This window comes from Oreochromis niloticus, unplaced genomic scaffold, assembly GCF_001858045.2.
Source record: "Oreochromis niloticus isolate F11D_XX unplaced genomic scaffold, O_niloticus_UMD_NMBU tig00007381_pilon, whole genome shotgun sequence".
NCBI lineage: Eukaryota > Metazoa > Chordata > Actinopteri > Cichliformes > Cichlidae > Oreochromis > Oreochromis niloticus.
This window is the reverse complement of record NW_020328528.1, coordinates 7891-31945: the sequence shown is the minus strand read 5'-3', so window position 1 is coordinate 31945 and position 24055 is coordinate 7891. Positions and strand designations below refer to the sequence as shown.

Sequence of the window (24055 nt, the reverse complement as noted above, 5' to 3'; positions counted from 1 at the left end):
TTGTAACAACCAACGATTTCTACAGGAAAATAATGACTTTTACCAAGGTTGCCCAAACTTTTGCATCCCACTGTATTAGTATATTTTGTCATTAGTATAATAAGAAATACATTCTACATGTGTCAAGTCGGGTGCGAATATTTGCTGTGTAGTAAAACTGAGACATTAGTCATTAAAAATGTTTATTTGAAAAAATATATAAATTCAATAACAACAACATTAAACATAAATATATAAAATTTAACTATTTACAGAAAGACAGGAACAAAAAGGACCCAGCTTGGAGTGGAAGAGCCTCAGGGAGAAGGAGGAGAAAAATAAGAACATTGTTTCTGCCCTGGAGAGCTGCTGCCTCATCAGAAAACTACTGATTGCTGATTCAACATGTTCTGATTGGTCCAATGTTTCCAAATTTAACACAGCTGTGCTGCTTTCAAAAAGTAATTTGTGCATTTGGAATTTCACGAATTCTCGTGTCTGAGGCTGTGTCCCTGAGGCTCTTCCACTTTTTCCTGCAGATGTCCTCTGAATAAACACATTATCTTGTTAGCGGAAAGGTATTTGTACATCAGTGGGGAAAATAGCGAGACAGTAGGCATGCTTGCCAGCTTTTGCGCGGACTCATCGGGTCAGTCTGAAAATTAAAAAGAAAGAAAAAAGAAGAACAAATGAATTTACCAGGTTGCCCGATCTCCTCACTTATGTGCCTCCAAGCTAGGTCCTTTTTATTCCTGTCAAGGTAGAAGTAGCAGCTAGCATCGTATAATTCTGGACGATTAGCCACTGCGCTGATGAGTTTTTCCTCCATACTGAATGAAGAATGAAGGGCTTTGGTTTGATATGCCCCTTTGACCTGGTTACAGCCACGTCACCAGGCTCCTGATTGGTTGACGCGGCGCGACTTGACGCTGGAGTTCAAATTTTTCCAACTCGAGCGGTGAACGCGAAACGCGCGTATGCACAAAATGCAACACAAAAACTGACGCGCGTGGTTTTTTTTGCGAGTCAAACGCGCCAGACGCGGCACACTGACGCGCGTTTCACGCGTTTTGGCGTTTTCGCGACGCAAATCTGCTTCCGAATTTTCGCCGGACGCGCAATCGCGTGTCATCGCGCTTTTCCATTGACTTTACATGTAAACCTGACGCTCTGGCCGCCTCTATCGCGTTCGGTGTGAACACACCGAAATGCTCCAGCTCCTCATGAGGTAATACTGGTGGATGTCAGTAATGTGGGTGCTGGAGCTGCTTTTCTGCCTAACAACACCCTTCGTGTTTTAATTAACTAACGTGCACGAAATAAAACTTGGCATTCACTGTTTTAAAATTGATTTCATAAAAGTATTAATTTGGCTTAAAGGACTTTATTACAGAATTCCTTTGTGTAGTAAAATTTATAAGAGAACATTGTTGAGCTGTTAAAATTGGAGACAATCCAACTGAATTTTTCACCCACATTTATGAAGTTTGTCACAATTTAAATGAGCATGCTGTTTAGGGTCCTTGGTCACACGTTCCAGCGCTTTAACCGTGATAAATAAACATGTGTCATAAATAAATGTATCATAATAAATATCTAATAATATGATAACAGCAGCAAATATTCAGTATATCAGTACAGTCTCCAGTCTTTCATTTAACTGTTTTTAAACAAACTTTATTTTCTGCATTTGTTAATAAGTATTAACAAACTGTATTAACATTTATGGATTAACACATCTGTATGTGTGTAAAGCATGCCCCCCACAGCGCCTTAGTGAGACAGAACAAACAAAAATCCTTTTCCCGTAAAGGCAAATCGAGGGTAAACAAGGCAAATAGAATGACATGGGGTAATACTGCTGGGTCCAGAGGGTCAGAGATAATGACTCATTCTCAGCAATGTTACAGTTTAAACACCAGACTAGATATCCATCCACACTCAGCAGTGTGACTGTCACTGCAGTTATTTCAGTGGGCTGAATTATGATCTGTGTTGTTTACCAAAGTGCAACAAAAGCTGTTTAACATGATTCATTTTGAATTCTTACAGAAACATTGTCATATTTGTCTTAAAGTGTGTATAGCAGACTGTGACATCACTGATGAATCCACCAGCTCTTTTTGAGCCTGTTATCACTACACAAACATTTGTTTAGTCTTTCCTGAAAAATAAGGTCAAAAACATGGCACAGTCAGACATCCCACGCTGGGTAAAGGGAGTTACACCTACTGTAGCTCCCAGTGATTTTAGAAAATATCAGTAGTTACAGGCTACAGCGGTGTATCCCAGCACTGATGTTAAGTCAAACATGGACACATACAGAATAGAAATAACATTGTTTGTAAAAGCCAAATTAAATTTGGAGGTGATTTAGCACTGTTAAAATCGGAGCACTGTATGTTACTGTAATGTTTTACACTGAACGACAAACTTTACTGTTGTCTATAGTTTAGTGTTCAGTGCTGAAAGCAGGATTTGGATTTTGAACTGTAAATGTGTAAGTGATTGACTTTGTGGAGATCAGAGTACATGAGTGTGTTTCAAACACGTGGCTGTTACAGTGTATGTGGGTGGGGATGATCTGTGTCAGCCAATATTTAGCAGGAGGTGACACTGAGGATTGTCACAACCAGTCATGGACCGTCTCTGGATCCTGAGCTGCACTCTGTGTGTCCTCCTGAGCAGGGGCGGATCTAGAGAAATTTTTTTAGGGTGGCATGAGGGTGGCAAAGAAATCAAATGGGGTGGCAAAATCAAAGCCTTTTTTTCCCAAACACATATGCAGGTGGTTACATATGGTTATAATGATTCAAATGCAGTAAGTATACACGTTTTTCATATAAATATAGTCTATAACTTAATTATTGTCTGTAGCCCACATAATTACACACTTTAGTTACATAAAACAGTTATGATGTTATGTACTGTATAGCCTGTATAATAAATAAACATGTAGCCCAATAAGTATAAAATCCAGAAAGCTACACAACATGGGGCGGTTCATTTACAAACACAAGTCTAACTTAAGTTTCACACTGTTTTTTGTTAGAAAACAATCACGTTGTTACAGCTTAAATTACACAAAATGTCAGAAATCTACACTGTCATGAACAAAAATTTAAACCTAATTTTTCATGATTTGTTGGATTAACCCACTGAGGTCTGAAATACAACCGACCATGTTTGACTCCTTTTGAGTTTACGTTTGTATTTCACCCTCAAATTGTTTCATTTGATTTTTTTCCTCTTGCCTTGTTTGGTATCATTCTTTTCAGCTCAACTGAATTTAGTTGTTTTTTTCACTGACATACTGCATTAGTATTACTGATCTGAAATCACACAAAGAACTTAAAATCCTAGTAGTATTTTTTTTACTGTAAAAAAACCCCACAGGCATGTTGAGTAAATTTTTAGAACTTGAAATGCAAATATAAATTGTAAATTTTGTAAACATATACAACTATTTATCTAAAAATGCAGCCAATACACCTGCTGTTTCTTTTATTTTGTACAACCATTTAAAATATTACTAAAACTAAAATGAGAGAACAGTCAGGTGTCGCAATAAGATGCCCCACAAATGATGTGTGCCAGTAAAAAAAAAGTTTGTCCACCAAAAGACAGAGGAGAACAGCACAGGGATAAACCTGCAGGCCTGACAACAGCAGGTGTATCACTCCGCTGGTTTTCTACTTAGTGACAGTGTTTACGTTGCAAATGTGCCTTAGTGACATTCATTAGTTCCCTCACTGACACACAAAACAAAACGACTACACAACAGAACAGCTACACAAGACAACACAACACACTAACTGTACACTCCACACTAAACGTCACAAATCTCCCACATCTAAAAACTCTCTCGCTCGCTCGCTCTCTCTCTCTCTTTCTCTCTCTCTCACTCGCTCGCTCTGTCTCGTTGCCGTTACCGTCACTCTAAAAACTCTCCCCTCTCCCTAAACAACCAAATCCCACATGTTGACTTTTTTAAAAATTGGTTGACATGGTACATTTTTCCACCGATAGGAAAGAGGTGGCTTCTTTTCCTTTCTTTACTGTTTTTGCGCAGTCCTTAGAAAACGCTTAAAATACACACACACACATAAAAAACGTGACGACAGTATTTAGAAAAAAGCATGGATTATATATATTATCATAACTATGGATTTACTGGCCTGTAATTAAAATTTAAAAACTTTGAAGTCTGAACTTTCAATGTGGGCTGAAATAGAGACTCGGCGTGGCTGCAGCTTGTTGCTATGTCAGCTTACATCAGTCATGTGATTTGGAGGTGCAGCGTGTCCCTGGACCACAGAGGGTTAATAACACTCACCTTCCTTCCATTTCCAGAGTGTAACATCCAACCACCTGTGTAAAATCCGAAATTCCCATGGTGTTGTTCAAAATGTGCTCTGGCACAATCATAAACATCACTTGCTACTGATAACAAGAAAAAAGCCGGTCCTGCTATGGGCTGAACCATTTGTTAATGGTGGAGGGGGGGAACACTCTGCAATATATTCAGTTTTAGCATTTATATTCACTGTTGACTGTAACTACGCTCAAACTGTTAATGCTATCTTATTTTAATAAACAACACTGTCATATGCAAAACTGGGGTGGCACTTGGGGTGGCAAGGGATCATTTTAGGGTGGCAGTTGCCACCCCATGCCACCCTTCTAGATCCGCCCCTGCTCCTGAGCTGGATACATGTGGATCAAGCAGTGGCTGAACCGTGAGTTTGTCTTCAGCGTGTTTTTGTCTGTGCGAGTTGTTCACTGCAGTAACTGCTGTATGTGCGATGCTGTATGCAGCCAGTACCTGGTGGCCATTCCTGCAGTTATTGACGCTGGAGCTGAGGCCAAATTCTGTGCAACTCTCCGACAGCCCAGTGGGACTCTGGTCATGACTGTCACTTTGATGTCCCGAGAGAAGAACACGACCTTATTCACACATACATCAAATGGAGCATTTCAAACCTGTGTTCAGTTTAAGGTCGGCAACCACACAAAATGCATTTGTTAGTTTTTATAGTAAGACTTATTGGCTTAAATGACTATCTAAATATCCCACTGTCCCAGGCTCCTTTGGTACAAAAGGAGGTGCAAGATTTTCAGGTGGAGGTACGAGGAGACACATTTTACTCCAAACAAGTCAGAAAAGTGATGATCCGAGCGTCTGATACCTTCACATTGATCCAAACAGATAAACCCATCTACCTCCCTGGACAAAAAGGTAACAATGTGCTGTTATTTTATATATGACACATAGTTCATTCCATATCAAATCATCATGAGCCAGCTGCTCCACCATCTCCAATTTGTATAACAAGTTTTATGGTGTAAAATTTGGACACACATACAGTAATTGATGTGAAATGTTTGGTTCATATAGCAAATGCTTTTCACCATATTTTAAACGTCCGTTGACCGAGATGTTTGTTCGCACTTTGAGTCCATCTTTGAACAGAACTATTTAAAAAAATTCCCACAAGCTTCATGTTTGAGCTCACACTAATGAAGAACTTCACATTGCAACAAAGACAGCCAGTGACAACGTCTGAATGGTATGTAGTTGTATTTCACAGTAATGCAAAATAAAACATGCAGAATACTCAGAGTGCACAACTTCCCCCAAAGAGCAAAGGCCAAGTTATATTTTCCATTTTGAGACCTTCGCTGTGATGGAGAATTAGACAGTAATTGAGATTAACTTTGGAATAAGCTAAGGGGCATTACTCAGACATGATTTATTTTTTGTCCCCGATTACAGAGTCAAATTCATTTTATGTGAAAGTTTAATGGTTTTATCTTTAATAGTTTTATTGTTCACAATTAAATAATTATGTTCAAACAGGGAGTTCAAAGTACAAAAAAAAATGAGTGAAGTATATGGCGGGCCACAGGTGCCAAAATGTATGAAACACATAATTAGATAATAAATTAAATGTCTCATTAATTAAAATATAAATTAGTGATATTAGTGATAACAACTAAATTTCAATAAATTATATATATATATAGATATAGATATAAATATAGACATATATATACAATAGACATTAATTAAATATTAATTACTTCATTTAAAAAATGTAATAAATTATTTAAATCATGTGAAAAAGTTTCTGTTCATCTGGATGTTTTCAGTTCCAGTTGCTAAGGGCAGTTCTCCTAAGGCATCGAATGATTTTAGGCCTGTGGCTCTGACTTCTTTAGTGATGAAGTCATTCAAGAAGATAAATAAGAAGGAGATTTTAATGCATGTTGAACACCATCTTGACCCCTTCCAGTTTGCCTGTAGAGCAGGAAGAGGTGTGGAGGATGCTGTTGTCACACGCCTGCATCTCTCGTATAAGCATCTTGAGGCCCCCCACACCCATGCAAGGTTATTATCTGCTGACTTTTCATCAGCATTCAACACAATTAAACCCTTCTTACTTGCTGACAGGCTTTACAATCATTTTAAACTTGACACTAGTCTGATTGGCTGGCTGACAGACTTTTTAACTAATAGGTCACAATGCTCTGACGTGCTCTCCACCTCTACTGGATCGTCCCAGGGGTGCTGTCTCTCTCCCCTTCTGTTCATTCTGTACACAAATGAGTGTCGCAGCAATTTCACGAACAGACACATCCTGAAGTTTGCTGATGACACAGTGATCGTCAGTCTTCTAGTGGGGGACGAGTCAGGCCATGGACAGGTTGTAGATGGTTTTGTGGCTTCGTGTGATGAGTCTTTCCTTTCACTGAGTGTGTCAAAAACTAAAGACATGATTATTGATTTTTAGGAAGTCCTCTTATAGCTCATCACCTACTGTGATTAAAGCTGTCCCCTTGTGGGACAATAAAGAATTTGAATTTGGGGAAACCCTGAACCAATGACTTTCTTTTGGGTACGATACCAGAGCTCTGCTTTGGACTTTCTCTCTGTGCAGAACCTCACAGCCCATTGTTAGTCAGTAGTGCTTGTGTCAGTCATTATGCAAATGTACTGTTTATACGATTGAGGAAACCTGCAGTCATCTGAGATTGAAGAAGTCACCTGGATCAGTGACGAAACGTTTCTCCCACTGAAAACGTCCACATGAACAGAATCAACTTTGGGGGTTTTCCTTACCTGGATGATTGAGTGTACACTAACAGATATTTAGGTATTTATGTCTAATTTCCAGTTTCCAACACATATTTAATGACCTTGTTATATATTCAATTCATTATTTCTCATTTTGATTATTTATAAGGATATTTAATTATTTCACTGTCCAATTAATGATTTTCAATTTAATTAATTATTGTATGTTTCCTCTTCTTCAGTGTTCATTAATCAGTTTTATCTGTCACCCATCAAACTCAGGGACAGAGACAATTTAGACAGAGTCCAAAGTAATGCTTTGGCCTGGTGTCTGTTTATTTAGTGTGCCCTGCTTAACACACACAGTTCATTTGGACCTGATGGAGCTACACCATAAGCAGTATTTTGTAATACTTGCCGTATCACTAAATATGTTTTTAATATTTTTATGTAGTGTAACCTTCGAGTCTGTCCACGTTACCACCAATCCATATCAGTCCATTATCTGAGATCTGTATTGACTTGCTATGTAGGGTAAAAATCAGATGTTGTGTTTGTTGATAAATTGCAGTGACAGATTAATTCACTGCAGCACAGCAACCGTGAAATATTTAATTAAAAATTGAAAAACAAAATACATAATTTAATTAATAATACATTTTTTTAGATATTTAATTAATTATTTCAATTTTAATTAGTTATGTAATTATGTGTCTATTTTGTTAATTTTAGCAGTCATGGCCTCAACCCTAATGGACCTTTGTTTTAAAGTATAAGGAGAGAAACAAAGAGATAATCTCTTTAAACTTTTTCTCACAGTGAATTTCAGAGTCGTTGCCATGGATAATAAGATGCGACCAGCCAATCAGCTGGTGAGTTTTTGAACAGTGTTATTAATGATGCTGTTTAGAATTGGGATGCAGTGATTTACACAACAATTTCTTAACTCCGCCTGTCTTTGGTTCTTTCTTTCAGTATGATGTCATTGAACTTCAGGTAAGAGAATATCTCCAGAAAAGGTTTTTACTTCTCTTGTAAATGCATCAACACAATGCTGAACACATGGAGTCAGTCAGACTTGATTGTTCCCTGTTCACTGCTTGCATACGCTGCTTCTGCAGTATTACTCCAAGTCACTGACAGTGCAACGTTTCACATTGGACAAATTGGGTTGCATATATACAGAGGTGGGTCAAGTATCCAAAAATGTTATTCAAGTAAGAGTAGCATTACTTTAAAATATTATTAAGTAAAAGTGAAAAGTAGTGTTAAAAAAAACACACCAGAGAGATTGCTGTCAGTGCTCGCAGGGTCAGGTGCAGCTGCCATTCCAGCCAGCCTGTAAGCCTGTATAATGATATTGACAACAAAGAGTTGTACTGGTCTTACAGCCAACAGGAAAATATCCAGAATACCAGATTACCAGTCAAGCCCTGCTGTCACCACAACTTTGCACTGCCAGTAAAGTTAGAAAGCCCTGTGACTCATAGTTGACTATGGCATTACCGGCTTTTTATTCCTTTAATTGGTATTACAGAAAATGAACAAATAAACAAATGTTCAAAAGAATTATTGTGTTTTTACACCTGCCTTTTCATTGGAAGCAGGGAAGCAGGGCAAACTATACACTGTCACTTCACTACAACATCTTTTGCAGGGTTGTTAGATTTTTTCTGCCATTTGATTTAACAGGATCCTAATAGTAACAGGATTGGACAGTGGCTAAATGAAACATCCAATAGCAGAATACTGCAGCTTTCTTACTCCTTGGACACTGAGGCCCGTGAGGGACCGTACCAGATCATTGTGTCAATGGGTGAGAGGAATATATCTCACAATTTCAAAGTGGAGAAATATGGTAAGTCAGTCTTATTTATTCTTAAATTCTTTGTTGTAATGGAGTGTAAATGCTGACATTCATATTTTTCCCCAGTTTTACCCAAATATGATGTGACACTAAATATATCTGAAGAAGTGCTTATTGGGCAGGAAGACGTTGAAGCTAAAGTGTGTGCAAAGTAAGGAAAAGTTCTTTCAGGACAAATTATGTATTGTAAAATCTGGAGTTTGGAGAGCAAACTCGACTCATAATGTTTATTTATTTTTATTTAAATAGGTACACGTACGGACAGCCTGTACCAGGACGTGTTACAGTTAATGTGTGCCGACCTATTAATAGGTATAGCAGTTTTAGTATATCGCTGTACGATTACGATCTTATGGCCCTATGGCAGATGGGTGGCTCCTGCCACACAGAGACAAAGCAGGTACAGTTATGGATATATTTCTCTTTTTTCTCTGATTCTTTGGGTACATTCAGGCCACTGCATTAGCATTACAGCATACGGGTTGCCTGCTCTACCCAGTTAAACCGGCTCATACTTGTTTCCTCCATGCGTTTGAATTTTTTAGTGACTTGATCAACTGATCTTTCTTGGATGGACATGTCAGCTCCAAAGGAGTGAAGTGGTTATTGTTGGGCCTAAATGGCTGCAAAGGTTGTGTTGGTGCTTCTAATACCTGCTAGATGATTAGCATTACTGGTAGGGCTCAGGCAAGTGGTGTGTCTCATTATGTCTGTCACAGAAAAGAATACAATTTGTGTGAGAAAACTTCAAAAATACTGTGATCAGACTGTGACACTTAAACAAGCTGAATGAATATACACACATCCAAAGATTTGAACAGTTTTGACTGATTTACTGAGTTACTGACACATGCAAACACAAATGGAAATGCAGCTTGAACTCTGTCAGGCAAGCTTTCATCAGTTCAAGCCCTGCTGTTGTTGGCGTTTGTTTTAGATTCAAAGAAGGAAATGGGAATAAAGGATGTGTTTTGGCTACAGGCTGCTTAACAATGTGCTCAGTGTTGGGAACGTTACTTTTAAAATGTATTCCACTACAGATTACAGATTACATGTCCCAAAATGTATTTTGTTACTCAATGACAGTAACGTATTCTGAATACTTTGGATTACTTATTATCATGCTTTTTACAACTACATGAATGTACTATTGCTGTGTGATTTATTACTGTTACTGAGGACACTCGCCATACCAACACCAACTGGATTTTTAAATCTTAATATAAATGAGTAACAGTAGGTGGACATTAGGTAAGGCTGCACTTTTTGCAGCAATCTCGTATATAAAACTATTCTGTGCGTATATAAAACAGGTCCGCGGCTCCGAACCATAGTAAAGGGACCTCTGGCTAATATGTCGGGTTCGTGTCGGGCTCGTAGCTGAAAACTAGCTTTACTTTGTTGTCTGGGTCAACTTTGCTAGCGAGAGACAGAGAGAGGCGTTGAAAGGCTGCTCCAACGGAACTTATTTTTTCCGGAGGAAAACACGAACACAGTGTACAGTTGAGTCTTAATAGCTTACTTACAGCTGGGCTCGTCAGGCACTCTTCTTGGCTGCAGTGGTTATTATTATATTTACATGCTTCCAGCTCCCGTTTCTGCTCCGTGACAGCTCAGACTTTTCTCCTTTTTCTCCCTCCCTCGCTCACAGACACATAACAGGTATGGCAGTCCATTCTCCCTGCAGCACGGACTACACTGCCCATTCTTTAGGGCCATGCCTGTAACACTCTGCCTGTTGCCTTCATATTAAATTATCTTTTGAATAATAATTATTAAAAATATTTCTTCACGTCATTATGCGGGCCGCAAGTAGAGGTGACATGCGCTGCGAGATTAAGACACAGGCATTAGAGCCTCTTAATGTGTGTTTGTTTGGGTTCCACCGGCGAGGAATTAGGGTGGTTATGGCCTTTGGGAATAAACTGTTTTTGAGTCTGTGGGCCTTTGTGCTGATGCACCTGTAGCGCTTCCCTGAGGGAAACAGGCTGAACATGTTGAAACCAGGGTGGGAGCTGTCCTTGATGATGTTTGCTGCTCTGCTGAGGCAGCGGGAGGAATAAATGTCCATCAGGGAGGGGAGAGGGCAGCCGATGATCTTTTGTGCTGCCCCCCCCCCCCCCAAGTCAGTGCTTTACCTCCTGAAGTTGACGATGGCCTCTTTGGTTTTCGTAGTGTTCCGTGCCAGGTTGTTTTCTGAACACCAGGCTGCCAGCTTCAGGACTTCCTCTCTGTAGGCTGCCTCGTCTCCCTTTGAGATGAGTCCGAGTACCGTGGTGTCATCAGCAAACTTGATGATGAGATTGTTGTTGTGGGTCGAACTGCAGTCGTGGGTGTAGAGAGAATACAGGAAGGGCCTCAGCACACAGCACACAGTCCTTTATCCAGACAGATGTGAGAGGGGGGAGGCCAAGAGTGACCAGTTTGGTGATGAGGATGTCCGGGATGATTGTATTAAAGGCTGAGCTGTAGTACACAAAAAGCATTCGTTTGTAGCTTTGCTGCTGTTCCAGGTGAGTCAGCACAGCGTGGAGGGCTGTGGCGATGGCGTCTTCTGTGGATCTGTTTGCACGGTATGCAAACTGGTGGGGGTCGAATTCCGGGGGGAGGTAATCCTTGATGTGCTGAAGGACTAGTCTCTCAAAGCATTTCATGATTACCAGCGTGAGGGCCACAGGGCTGGTGATGGGAGACTTCTTCGGCACTGGGATGATAGTGGCTGATTTTAGACAGGATGGGATGGCTGCCTGATCCAGTGAGGTTGAAGAGTCTGGTGAAGATGAGGGTGAGCTGGTGTGCGCATGCTCTTAGCACCTTGCCAGGTAGTCCGTCTGGACCGGCCGCCTTCCTGGGGTTCACTGCTAGGAGCACACGTCTGACATCGTGCTCCGTTACAGTGAGTGGAGCGGTGCAGGAACCAGGTGAGGATGAGGATGGGAGCAGGGCTGAGGCAGATGAGTGCTGCTGTTGTGGTGTTTCAAAGCAGGCGAAGAAGCTGTTTATTTCCTCTGCCAGCTGCACACTCAGGTTTTCTGTTTTCACAGCCTTGGTGGTTGATGATGTCTTGTACTCCCTGCCACACCTCCCGTGTGTTGTTGCTGGACAGGTGGGACTCTATGTTTCTTTTGTGGTCTGACTTGGCTTTTTGAATTCCCCTTTTCAGGTCAGCTCGAGCAGCCCTGTACAGAGCTCTGTCACCTGACCTGAAGGCGGCATCACGGGCTTTGAGGAGTGAGCGGCCATCTAAGGTTTTTGGTTTGGGAAAACCAAACAAAACCAAAAATGCTTTTTAACAATGTCACGTTGTTAAAATACAGAACTTGATACAGTCCAGTACTGATCCTGTGAAAGTTTCTAGGTCCTGGTGTTCAAATATGTCCCAGTCTGTCTGTGTGAAGCAGTCCTATAGTTTGTGCATTTTCAGGCCAGGTTGTAACCGTCTTTGTGGTGGGCCTGGCAGTGCGTCTGAGGGGGGTGTAGGCTGGGGAGAGCAGGAGGAAGAGGTGGTCGGACTGGCCGAGGTTGGGGAGGGGTATGGCTCTATATGCATGCTTGATGTTTGAGTAAATGTTACAGGCCTTCGATGGGGTCTGTTTTTAAACTGGTTTTTTTAACAGAAAAGCAGAGACAGGAGACATGAGTTGCGTTCGGTCTGCAGGCTCTTCCTCGTCTGATTTATTAACAGAATTAAACAGTTACTTTTCTTTTCATTTAGACACACATTTCTCTTTTAACAACACAAACACATTCAATCAGGTCCTTAGGTCAAACCCTTTTGGTTACCTTGCTTTCTCGCAAGAATAAACTTACAAAATAATCATTGTATATGAGTGTCCTTATTTACAATAAATCTGTAACCAATTCTACTGCCGCCCATCTGTATTTCTGAGAAACGCTGCCTATCTATGACGATCTTTTTATACACATTTATCTGAATGACCTGTTGCCAGGTAACATAGTTAGTTGCAAAATGTTCCTTCAGCTGTTTTTGTCTAGTACAACTGACCCCTCCAGACTTTTGTCCCTCCACCCTACATTTTTGAACATTTAATTTAGTTTGAACATTTAATATATTTTATAGATTTGATTGTGAATGAGATTTGATTCTAATTTTGATTGATTCTTGTAAGATTATATCGCACACAGCAGTGATTTTCTTTCTTTATTGTTCTTTCCAGGCAGACAAGACTGGCTGTGCAACTTTTTCCTTCAACATGTCAATTTTTACTAAAATGGACGAAAAGCTTCAAGATGTTCTGGATATCAGGGCCAAAGTGGAAGAAGAGGGAACAGGCAAGTTGTGTTATTCCTTTAAAATGACACATCAATGTGTATTTAACCAAAAAGGCATTCACAGTATTGTAACATGAATGTTTTTATATTCAGGTGTTTCACTCCCTCAAGAGAAGAGAGTCACGATTTCTTACGTCCTTGGAAAAGTGTCTTTTATTAACGTGCCCAAGATTTGGGAACGGGGATCTAATGTGGAAGGAAAAGTGAGCCTAAAATGTTTTCAGCTCAGTTTATCCTACAAAGCACATTTAAATTGTTTGTATTTTCCATTGATAGAGCATTGTGTGTTTGTCAACAGGTCAGAGCAGTGTACCACAATAATACACCAGTTTGTGACGCACCGGTTTACCTGTTCACGGGACAACTGTGGCAAACACGCTCACTACAAAATCTAACAACTGACAGCAACGGTGTGGCCTCATTTTCTTTCAGCACTGATAACTTTGATGGGGATATCCAACTCCATGTGAGCTGGTACACTGAAACAACACTGTAATTTAATGCACAGCAGCCTGAAACCTCGACTGGTTTCTCATAGGTTCAAATGTCCAAAGATCTAACACAGTAAAAAGTGGCTATACTGAAACAGTTTATGAGTCATCTTCCTCCACATTTGCCTTGCTTATAAATTGTCCAATGTTATTTTTAGATAAGTTTTTTTTTTATTTTTGTTTCCTATCTCCAACTAGGCAAGCCTGACACCAACACTGGGCTACCCAGGATATAGAACTGCACACTATGACAGGGGATTTCACACATTATCCATGTTCCAGCCGTCTTCTCCTGAAATTAAAACAATCAGCTCTCTAGAGGTACAGAAGAAGGATAAACCAGTGCCCTGTGACGCAGAAGAAGACATATCAGTCAACTACACTATAGTGGGAGAGTCTCCGGGGTCTCTCGATGTCATTTATCTGGTGAGTTATCGCTCAGCTTGTCACTTTATGGCACAACTACAAAGTTCACCATGGCCAGACCTTTTGTGTGTTTGCTAAAAAAGTACTGTTGTAGCGCCCATCGTGACTGAAGAAGAAACTTTCAGTCCATCATAGGAATCCAGCAGCCTGGATCTATTTCAGCATAAATACCTTGTTTTGGAGGAAGGAAGGTTCAGGGTTTAAGTAGTCATCATCATGGGCTCAGCTGCCGCCCCATGTGGGAGTGAAGGAAGAGTGAGAGGTAGGTGAGTGCAGTCCTTATATAACGAGTGACAGGTGAGTGCAATTAAGGCCAAGCACCACACCCAATCAAAGGTGAGGAAAAGAAACAAGGTGCATCTGGTGAAGTGAATGTGCTGAAAGGTGAGCCTTTACAACAGCCGCCCCCATATTTCTACTGAGAAATATGTTCAAAGGATTAGAGATGCTCTTTTTCACGAAGCGCGGGCAGAGGAATCAGACATGCTACAGGTCTAATATAGGTTCAGGGGGTCGACCTAGAGGTTGACAACGCAGGCCAGACAGTTCAGGGGGCCGACCATGTAGCCAGCGGTGGCGGCAAAGCAGGTCCAAATGCCAACCGCGTGGGATGCAGCTGCAGGCCCAGACCTGCAGACCGTTGGGTAGTTTTGCAGGTGCTGGGGGTAATTTACGGGACTTGGCAGGGGCAGGACCAGATGATGCAGGAGCAGGCGGTGCCCTGACCACTGGTGGAATGGCAGCCACAGGTGGTGGAGCTGGTGATAGCGGCACTGCCGGTGACGACGTAGGTACTGCTGATGGTAGAGTAGGAGGTGGCTGAATGAATTCAGAGCCATCAGTGGACACAAGGATGTGCTGGAGCGGTTCACCTGAACCTGAACTGGAAGATGTGAACAAACATTGGGCATGTGCGGAACTGCTCTGGGGTTGGAAGTCTGTGATTGGCCCTTGGAGTGTCCATCCTAAGCGGGTTTTGACTGCTGCAGGAGATCCAAATGGTCCATGTCTAACTGGTGCAATAGCCGTAATAAGGTGGGTATGATCAGAGCCTATGAGCAGTAGTGGAGCTGCTTTGTTAATAAAGGGTAATGGGATACCTTGGAGATGCTTGTATCTCCGTTGGAGAGATGATACGGGGTAGGTGTGGTCTGAAAGTGCTAAGTGACTTGTAGCGAAGGCATTATTAACTGTGCAAGTTTTCTCTGGATGTGCGATGGGAGAAATCTTGAAACTCACAGAAGAACCTTGAATGGTTTCAACTTCTTGATGGACAGTTCTGAGTGATAATTTTTCAGCTTTCCCAGTTAGGTGGAGATGCTGAGCTGCAGATGTCAGAAGCATGGTGCGTTGGGAGCCATCATCAAGTACGGCATATGTTTCCAGGGTTCTTTTGCCATTTTGCAGGAGCACTTTCACAACTTTTAATAGTACACTGGGACAGTCACTAGGTTTATCAAAGTACAGTGTCCTCACTACAGGATTAACTTCAGTTCTAGGTCTCTGATTCACCTCACACAGGATCTGTAGATGTTGTCTCATGCAGGTAGCACATGCTTTCCTCAGATCACACTTTGCAGCCTGATGAGTTCTAGCACAACGCCAACACCGTTTGTTTCTCTTTATCCAGTGTATTTTCTCATCCTTTGTCTTGTTAATGAACTCAGGGCACTTGCTAATGTGGTGTTCAGGTGAGCAGCAATATGCACATCTTGCCTTAGTCGTTATGATGGGTTGTGTTGCCTGTACAGGATCGGATGGATTTGTCCCATGTAATATTGTTGTGAGTGGAGAGGTGTACTTACGGGCAGGTCGTGGCTGGTTAAAGGATGAGACAGGACTGTCCTTTCTTGGTTGACACTTGCATTCCATTTGTAACCAGGACGAGAACAAAGGTAAGTCATACATCATATCTCCTTGTTCCCTGTAAATGTGCCGTTTGAAGCGACTGGAATGCTCTGCAGGCAACTTTTCAAGTAGGCGCTCGACATGGGAGCCACAATTTAGTTCTGTCCGTCCTTGATCACCCATGGTGCTAAGCAAACCAACTAAAGCTTGCACACGAAGAGCAAAGTTATCCAGAGTCTGACCATCACCTGCTCTGATAGGAGGAAGCTCCAGTATGTTCCGTAGCTCTTTCAATGCTAGCTGTCTTGGTTGCCCATAACGCTCATCAAGGGCTTTGATGGCTTGAGTGTATGGGTCAGGAGCATAGGAAAAGGAAATAGCTAACCATTTAGCTTGGTCTACTTTCAGATGATCGAGAAGGACATGATACTTAAAGTGCTCTGTCTCATGAGGGTCAAGAAGGTTAGTAAGGGCCATTCGTAACAGCCTATACTGGATTTCATCTTCACTGGTAAGGTCTGGGAAAGAAGGACCCTCAAGCTTATACACATGTGTTCTAGTGCTAACAGGGTGACTAGAACTAGCAGTAATGGGTACCAAAGGTTTCTCTTCATGTAAGCCATTGGATGTAGCTGGTTGCTGCTTTACAGGAGGGTGCTGCCTTGGTTCTGGAATGCAAATGAGAGGTTGAGCAGGGTCTTCATCTAGAGGAACAGCAGGTTGAACACAGGAAATCTGGTGCGGACCTTGCAGTGGTGTGGCCAGGAAATTAAAAGGAGTCTCATCTGGTGTAGCAAGGACTGGTCTAGGCAAACCACTTGAAGGAACTGCAGCATCTAATATTGTTGAATTAGGGAAAGGAGGGCTAGCAGCCAGAACTGCACCAGACTGACGGCTAATCTGTGGGGGCTGAAAGGGTGACTGACATGTTGCTGGATCAATCACTGGGAACTGCTCATGTTGCTGATGTGTTTGGGGAATGACTTGTAAACCGCATACAGAGGATTTGTTTTCATCAGATGAGACAGTGCGAATTGAAGATCTGGAGGAACTGCGAGAATGGGGAGGAGATAATTGAATCATAAATTGCCTAATCTCCCTCATCGTCACCAGGAGTTCCCTCATCACCTCATCTCTACTGGTAGGTAAAGGAGCAGGGGATGTCTCTGGTTGACTTTCTGACTCTCCGTCAGGATCCTGCAGCCCATGTGTGTCTGTGTCACTATGCTGGCATTCTGTTTGACTCTCTGTATCACATCTAGCACTTATACTCCCAGGGTACTGAACGTCATACTGCAGGTGGGTAGGAGGTCGCCTTCCACAACCAGAACTTCTCAAATCTCCAGTCAATGGCTGCTGTGAATCCATGATGATAACACTACTCCGGCTCGGAGGACCATGTTTTGGAGGAAGGAAGGTTCAGGGTTTAAGTAGTCATCATCATGGGCTCAGCTGCCGCCCCATGTGGGAGTGAAGGAAGAGTGAGGGGTAGGTGAGTGCAGTCCTTATATAACGAGTGACAGGTGAGTGCAATTAAGGCCAAGCACCACACCCAATCAAAGGTGAGGAAAAGAAACAAGGTGCATCTGGTGAAGTGAATGTGCTGAAAGGTGAGCCTTTACAACATACCTGATCCAGCCCAAACTATATGCTTTAGCAAAAAGGAAAACTAGGGAGGACGTCTGTCTCCTGAATCACAGACTTCATGTCTGGTTCCTCTGTTCTGTCCATCATCATTTTCTGTCAGCTTAGTAATTAGCCTCAGTGTTTAGGCCTTTGTTCATGATATCCTTAGTTTTCTCTCTCTGTTAAGTATTTATATTCTTAGGCCTTCGTAGATTTAGTCATCTGGGTTCTGTTCTCGGTTAATCATGCTTTCCCTGTGTTTCTCCTGCACTTTTCAAGTCTCGTCTTTTAGTGAGTCCATGTTTAGTTATTTTCTGTTTTATTTTCCAGTCCTTTGTTTTATGCATCTTGTCTTGTTTTCCACATTGAGTTCTAGCAGTGTTCCACAGGTGTTTCCTCCCTGTTCTGTTTATTCTCCTGTTCCCAAACACTGTTTCCTGGGATTCCATTTTTCCTAGAAGTGTATTTCCTTAGTTAGTATTTCCAGTGGACTATCTTGAACTTGCTGTGTTGAAAAACCGTCCACTTGTTTTTCTTCCCACTTCTGTGTCTTGAGTTCTGGATTTGGGTCTGTACCCTGATTGCTACACAGCATTACATGATACGCCTAAAACCCCAAACGGACATGATGGCTATCACAGCAGTAGTTTGTAGCTTTCTCTAACTTGGGTATAACTGCTCCTGAAGTTTATTGTTAATGTTTGGTGTAGAATAAAGGGCCATGCTCCAACTGATGTTTAACCAAAATTTTAATCTCGTCTTCGCCAGCAAACACCGTGAAAAACTACAGTGAAAAAAGAAATGAAAACACAGATATTGTGTCAGCAAAATAAAATTACAACTGCAAAAAAACGTACACACAAAGTAAAATACACAACCATACCACGTGTGCCTTTCTACAAAACATTTGTGAGCAGTTGCAGTCCATATTCTTTCTCCTTATTCACAAGCTAGCTTGTTTTTCTGGCTTGAGTCTTTAGTCTCTGGTGGCATATGCGCCTTAATTGAACATCCCTCCAAAGCACAATACTCAGCTCCACCAGTAGGCGCCAATAATACAACATGGGATTTAGATGAAATACCCTGTTTTATAATCATAAAAAACATTATAATCACAAAAATTGAGAACAAATAAACACATTTCACTATGACAGCTACACTGGGTATGAACAAGTTAGGTCAAGAAACAGATGCTAGAGACGTATAAAGAATTAGAAAAATATAATAACAAAAGACAAGTACTAGTACTGCAAATAAAGCAACATAGTAAAGCTGTCACAAGATAAATTAGTGATCTAGTCAAATTGAACAGAGAGATTTATAGTACATCGTTCTGTCGCTGGTAGAATTCCAAATGTTCAATAACCAGATAGTGGTCACACCCAAGTCAGTCAAGATAACAAACAAGATATGCATGTTCAATAAATAACCGTGCAGAAAGAAGCAATGATATGTGGTAACATTTTATAATAACATTTTTTTAAAATTGTTCAGATTTTTAGCATATAATCACAGGAAAATGAAAAAAGTAGAAAAAAATAATGATGTTGTTGTAAGTTGTGGGCACCCGCAGGATCTTTTAAAAACATATGAGACAAACTGCACTTTAAGAAAAGACCTTTTGGGTATTTTTCATTGTAATTTAACAGTATTATTAGGGGATGGGTGGAGTAAGCTAACTTAACATTATAATCAGAGTAAAGACAAAATACAAAAATACTTTTCAAAACCCTTCGAACAGCTACAAAAACTGGGTCTGTAACTTATCTTTAAACAGTTTAATTACTAAGAGCTGTTATTATGTCACGGGCTGTGATGGCAGACCGTGGAGTGGCAGTGAAAGTAGGGCCCAAACGCGAGACTCTTAGTGAAGGACAGTGGATTTATTTACAGGAGGTGAAAAAACTATATACAAAATCCCAGCACTGTGGTCCCGTGGTGATTCTCCCTGAATCCCACACAGTGCAGATGTCCGTGAAAAGTGAAAAGTTGCGACTCCAAAAAACTCCAATTCCCACACCGTGATTTAGAAGCACACTCCGCTCCAGATTCCTGGTAACACAAAAAACAGAAGGTTAGCAGGAGATCTATTTCCTCGGAGGTTATGCAAAAGCTCACGGCAGTACTGACGAGTTCTGACTCAAGGATCCAGCGTCGGCCTCAGCTCAGCTGCAGTCTTAAATGCTGTTCCCTTGACGAGCGTAATCTGCTGCAGCTGGCAGAGGACGACGAGCGGCAGGTGTGGCTGTCTCAGGAGCAGAAACACTTCCGGGTTCGCAGTCTCCTCAGCAAACCCGCACCTCCGGAAGCTCACAGGGAGACACATGGAGAAACGGAGAGCAAACCAAAACACCACACGGAAAACATAAACATACACTGGAAATACATGAGCCCTGGGTCCCTAGACCCAGGCCATGACATATTTCACTCCTTTCCGTTGGCTGATTTTATCCTTTAGGCCCGAGGATGCTTTGAAGGTCTGAAGACAATTTTCTACGAGCAACTTTTAAAATTCATAAGATATCAGAGTTTCAGCCACAAAACTGCACCAATTTACAGTCAAAAGTTTGGACACCTACTTATTTTATGGTTTTTCCATATTTTCATGACCTTTTTTTTTTTTTTTTTTTTTGCTAAAGCATATAGTTAGGGCTGGACCAGGTGACCCTGAATCCTCCCTTAGTTATGCTGCAATAGACGTAGGCTGCCGGGGATTCCCATGATGCATTGAGTTTTTCCTTTCCAGTCACCTTTCTCACTCACTATGTGTTAATAGACCTCTCTGCATCGAATGATACCTGTTATTAATCTTATTGTAGGGTCTACCTTACAATATAAAGCACCTTGAGGTGACAGTTTTTTTGATTTTGAGCTGTATAAATAAATTGAATTGAATTATTTCCATTGTAGATTCTCACTGAAGGCATCAAAACTATGAATGAACACATATTTAATCATTTGGTGAACAATTCTGAGCACTTGTTGGCCTTTTTGCCCTCCATCTCATCCCAAACCATCTCCTTTGAGTTTAAGTCAGGTGACTGTGGAGGCCAGGCCATCGGGTGCAGCACTCCATCACTCTCCTTCTTGGTCAAACAGCACTCACACAGCCTGGAGGTGTGTTTGGGGTCGTTGTCATGTTGGAAAATAAATGATGCGATGGCATGTTACTGCAGGATGCTGTGGCAGCCATGCTGGTTCAGTGTGCCTTCAGTTTTGAATAAATCCCCAACTGTGTCACCAGCAAAGCACCCCCACACTATCACACCTCCTCCTCCATGCTTCACAGTGGGAACCATGCATGTAGAGACCATCCATTCACCTTTTCTCCGTCGCACAAAGACACATCAGGTGGAACCAAAGATCTGAAATTTGGACTCATCAGACCAAAGCACAGATGGTCTAATGTCCACTCCTTGTGTTTCTTGGCCCAAACAAATCTCTTCTGCTTGTTGCTTTTCCTTGGTTGTGGTTTCTTAGCAGCTATTTGACCATAAAGGCCTGATTCACACAGTCTCCACTGAACATGTAGAGATGTGTCTGCTACTGGAGCTCTGTGTGGTATTTATCTGGACTCTAATCTGAGCTGCTGTTAACTTGTGATTTCTGAGGCTGGTGACTCGGATGAATGTATCCCCAGCAGCAGAGGGGACCTTTGGTTTTCCTTTCCTGGGGCGTCCTCATGTGATCCAGTTTCATCGCAGTGCTTGATGGTTTTTGTGACTGCACCTGGGGACACATTCAGATATGAGCTCTAACAGTTGTCAAACAGGGCTGTCAGCTGTGCACCAACCTGACTTCTGCACAACACAACTGATGGTCCCAACCCCATTAGGAAGGCAGGAGGTTCCACCAATTGACACTGTGAGGTGAAACCATGTCAGGCGACTACATCATGAAGCTCACTGAGAGAAGGCCGAGGGTTTGCAGCACTGTCAGTAAAGCAAAGGGCGGCTACTCTGAGGACTCTAAAACATAAAACATATTTAGAGTTATTTATAGATTTTTCTTTGCTTCACCTACAATGTAGAAAGTATTAAAATAAAAAAAAATAAAAAAACACTGAATGAGGTGGTGTGTCAAAACTTTTAACTGGTAGTGTATGTCCACAGATATCAGTGCTAGTTCAGGCTTGTTTTTAAATGATTTCTGACTTCCAGGTGTTGTCCAGAGGAGCTGTCATCATGCAAGGACAAAAACAGGTTCAAGTGCAAGATAGATCGGGTAAAATTCCCATATTTCCACATATGCCACAGCCAAGCATGGACTTTGGCCTGTTTTGTTGATCTGTGGATGTATGTATGGACCTGTGTTTCAGTGACTGAGGGCCAGGTGAACTTTCAGTTTAGAGTGTCTCCTGAGATGGCTCCAGAGTTCCAGCTTGTGGCTTATGCTGTCCTGCCAAGTGAGGATGTAATTGCCCACAGTGCCAACTTCTCTACTGACAAATGCTTCAGCAACAAGGTGAGTGTAATTCTAGAGGTGTGCTGTGTGTTTGGTGTCATTTGTCTGCAGTCAAATTCAAATCAAAGTCATCTCCAGTTGGCTAAATCACGTGAGGATTTCTAGCATCAGTAAATGGACTGGTTGTTCCACAGCTGTTTCTACTCTACCTGAGGACTCAAAGTGCTCCTTTATACCACCTCATTCGCTCACTACCATTTATACAAGCACCTTTTTCAATGATGATGCAAGTCCTTTCTATCTAACACTGACACAGATTCATACAGTGTGCAGCTTGGGCTACAGCCATCCCACTGGGACTCATGATTTGTCACTCACCACAATGAACAGCACATTTAGCCAGCAGTGAGTGGGGACTCATCACAGTAACTTCTACGAGTGTTTTGTGTCAGGTGTCAGTGGAGTTTTCACCATCTTCAGCCGTCCCAGGTGAAGAGACCAACATGCAGGTGACGGCCCTGCCACGTTCTCTGTGTGGTGTGAGCGCCATCGACAAGAGCGTTCTCATCAAGGAGCCTGGGAAGACTCTGGATGCAGATAAGGTAACTGCTGATATTACCACCAGTGAGGTGGACACATCCTTATTTCCAGAGCCCGTAGTGTCGTGAGTTACCAACAGCTCACGCCTTCGCTCTGGTACTTGTGTCCTGATAAGTATTCTTTGGGCAGTCCTGCATTCAACTGTTTTAAACAGTAATAATACATAATACAAGGTTACATATGCATGTGTGGTTAAATGTATGTTTCAGGATCACTTGTTGCTCATGTGGTTGCAGACAGCAATATTTTAATCTTATAAAATTAATTCCTTTTGGGCAAATTAATATTTCAGCATGGAGATAAATCCAGGATCATGACTTTTTTTTTAGCAAATAATTCAACCATGTAACAATCTGTAAGTGTATCACCTGCCAGTCAGTGTCTGCTTTACTTGAGAAGAATTTAACTTTGCATCAAAACTGCTCAAATACATGAGTATTTGTTGATGTTAAACATACAGCAAAACCTGGAAAAAGTAAGATGTAGTGAGTTTAAGGTGCTACCGAGACAGCTTCAAATGGAGAAGACTTACTGTAGCCATATAAGTCACTACGAACGATGTGGTGTTTATAGTGAAATTGTAGAACTGCTGTAAGATTTGGTAAACAGATACTTCAACTATAACACCTCACCTCTGCGGACACTTACTGCTAACTTGATCATTTTAATTTATTTTTTTTTAAGAAGTCTTCTTAGATCATCAGCAATTGATTTAAGCCTAATCTGTACTCGTATTTACACCAGTACTACATGTAACAGTTAAAAAAAATATGTGGATCAAATGTTACCAGGCAGGCAGGCAAAAAATGTTTGGATGTTTTGTTGAACTGCACTTTTCTTTTCAGATATTTGACTTGCTCCCACTCAAGAAATCCTCAGGTATCCCATATGAGGTTCAAGATGCTACAGAATGCCTAAATGTGAGACCAAAAAGATATGTTTTGCCGTACCCCAGTCAAGAGCAAAATGACGCCTATGCAGTTTTCCAGGCACCAGTTTTTGCTGATCTTTGTGTGCTGCTGAAATATCTAGAAAGTCGGACTGAAGATGGCGACAAACTTGATTTTTCGATTGCCTTCATGCCTCAAGTTCAAAGGAAAATTTTACCATGATGGCCCTCATGACGTCTCCGGTGAATCATTCGCTTGTTTGTGTTGTGTCTGGCTATAAATTTTGCTTTTTATTTACCAAAAAGAAAACAGATAATTATTTTTCTTTTTTTATTCAGGAATTGGTTCGGCGTTGTTAAGTCCCCTGGTTAGAGATCCCATACGTGGACTAAGTAGTCTTGATCTGGGATCTGCTGGGCAGCTTCCTCCACCAATAGAGACAGCTCGCTCTTTCTTCCCTGAGACTTGGATCTGGGATCTGGTGGAAGTTGGGTAGGCCTCTCTTGTGAAGAGATCTGATGCATATTCCATTTTTAAAAAGTGTATACGAGCA

General features: G+C 41.5%; 1 protein-coding gene across 1 annotated transcript; it reads left to right on the top strand.

Annotated features, from left to right (window-relative positions):
• Positions 1–4674: 4674 nt before the first annotated feature.
• On the top strand, positions 4675–23797 carry LOC100690088 (alpha-2-macroglobulin-like). The gene is made up of 17 exons (XM_025904857.1): positions 4675–4718; positions 4798–4978; positions 5065–5218; positions 7877–7929; positions 8033–8053; positions 8750–8915; positions 8991–9075; positions 9174–9324; positions 13103–13217; positions 13311–13420; positions 13516–13683; positions 13907–14134; positions 21769–21832; positions 21927–22072; positions 22465–22614; positions 23458–23601; positions 23645–23797. The coding sequence occupies exons 2-17, from the start codon at positions 4889–4891 to the stop codon at positions 23780–23782; spliced, it is 1983 nt and encodes a 660-aa protein (XP_025760642.1). The 5' UTR covers positions 4675–4718; positions 4798–4888; the 3' UTR covers positions 23783–23797.
• Positions 23798–24055: the final 258 nt, after the last annotated feature.

What these genes read in the sequence shown, in the direction of transcription:
- LOC100690088 (XM_025904857.1), top strand. Translation starts at nt 4,889, where the DNA reads ATGACTGTCACTTTGATGTCCCGAGAGAAGAACACGACCTTATTCACA. An exon ending in AAACCTGTGTTCAGTTTAAG is followed by an intron (nt 4,979 to 5,064) that starts GTCGGCAACCAC and finishes CCACTGTCCCAG; the next exon opens with GCTCCTTTGGTACAAAAGGA. An exon ending in CTCTCGATGTCATTTATCTG is followed by an intron (nt 14,135 to 21,768) that starts GTGAGTTATCGC and finishes TCTGACTTCCAG; the next exon opens with GTGTTGTCCAGAGGAGCTGT.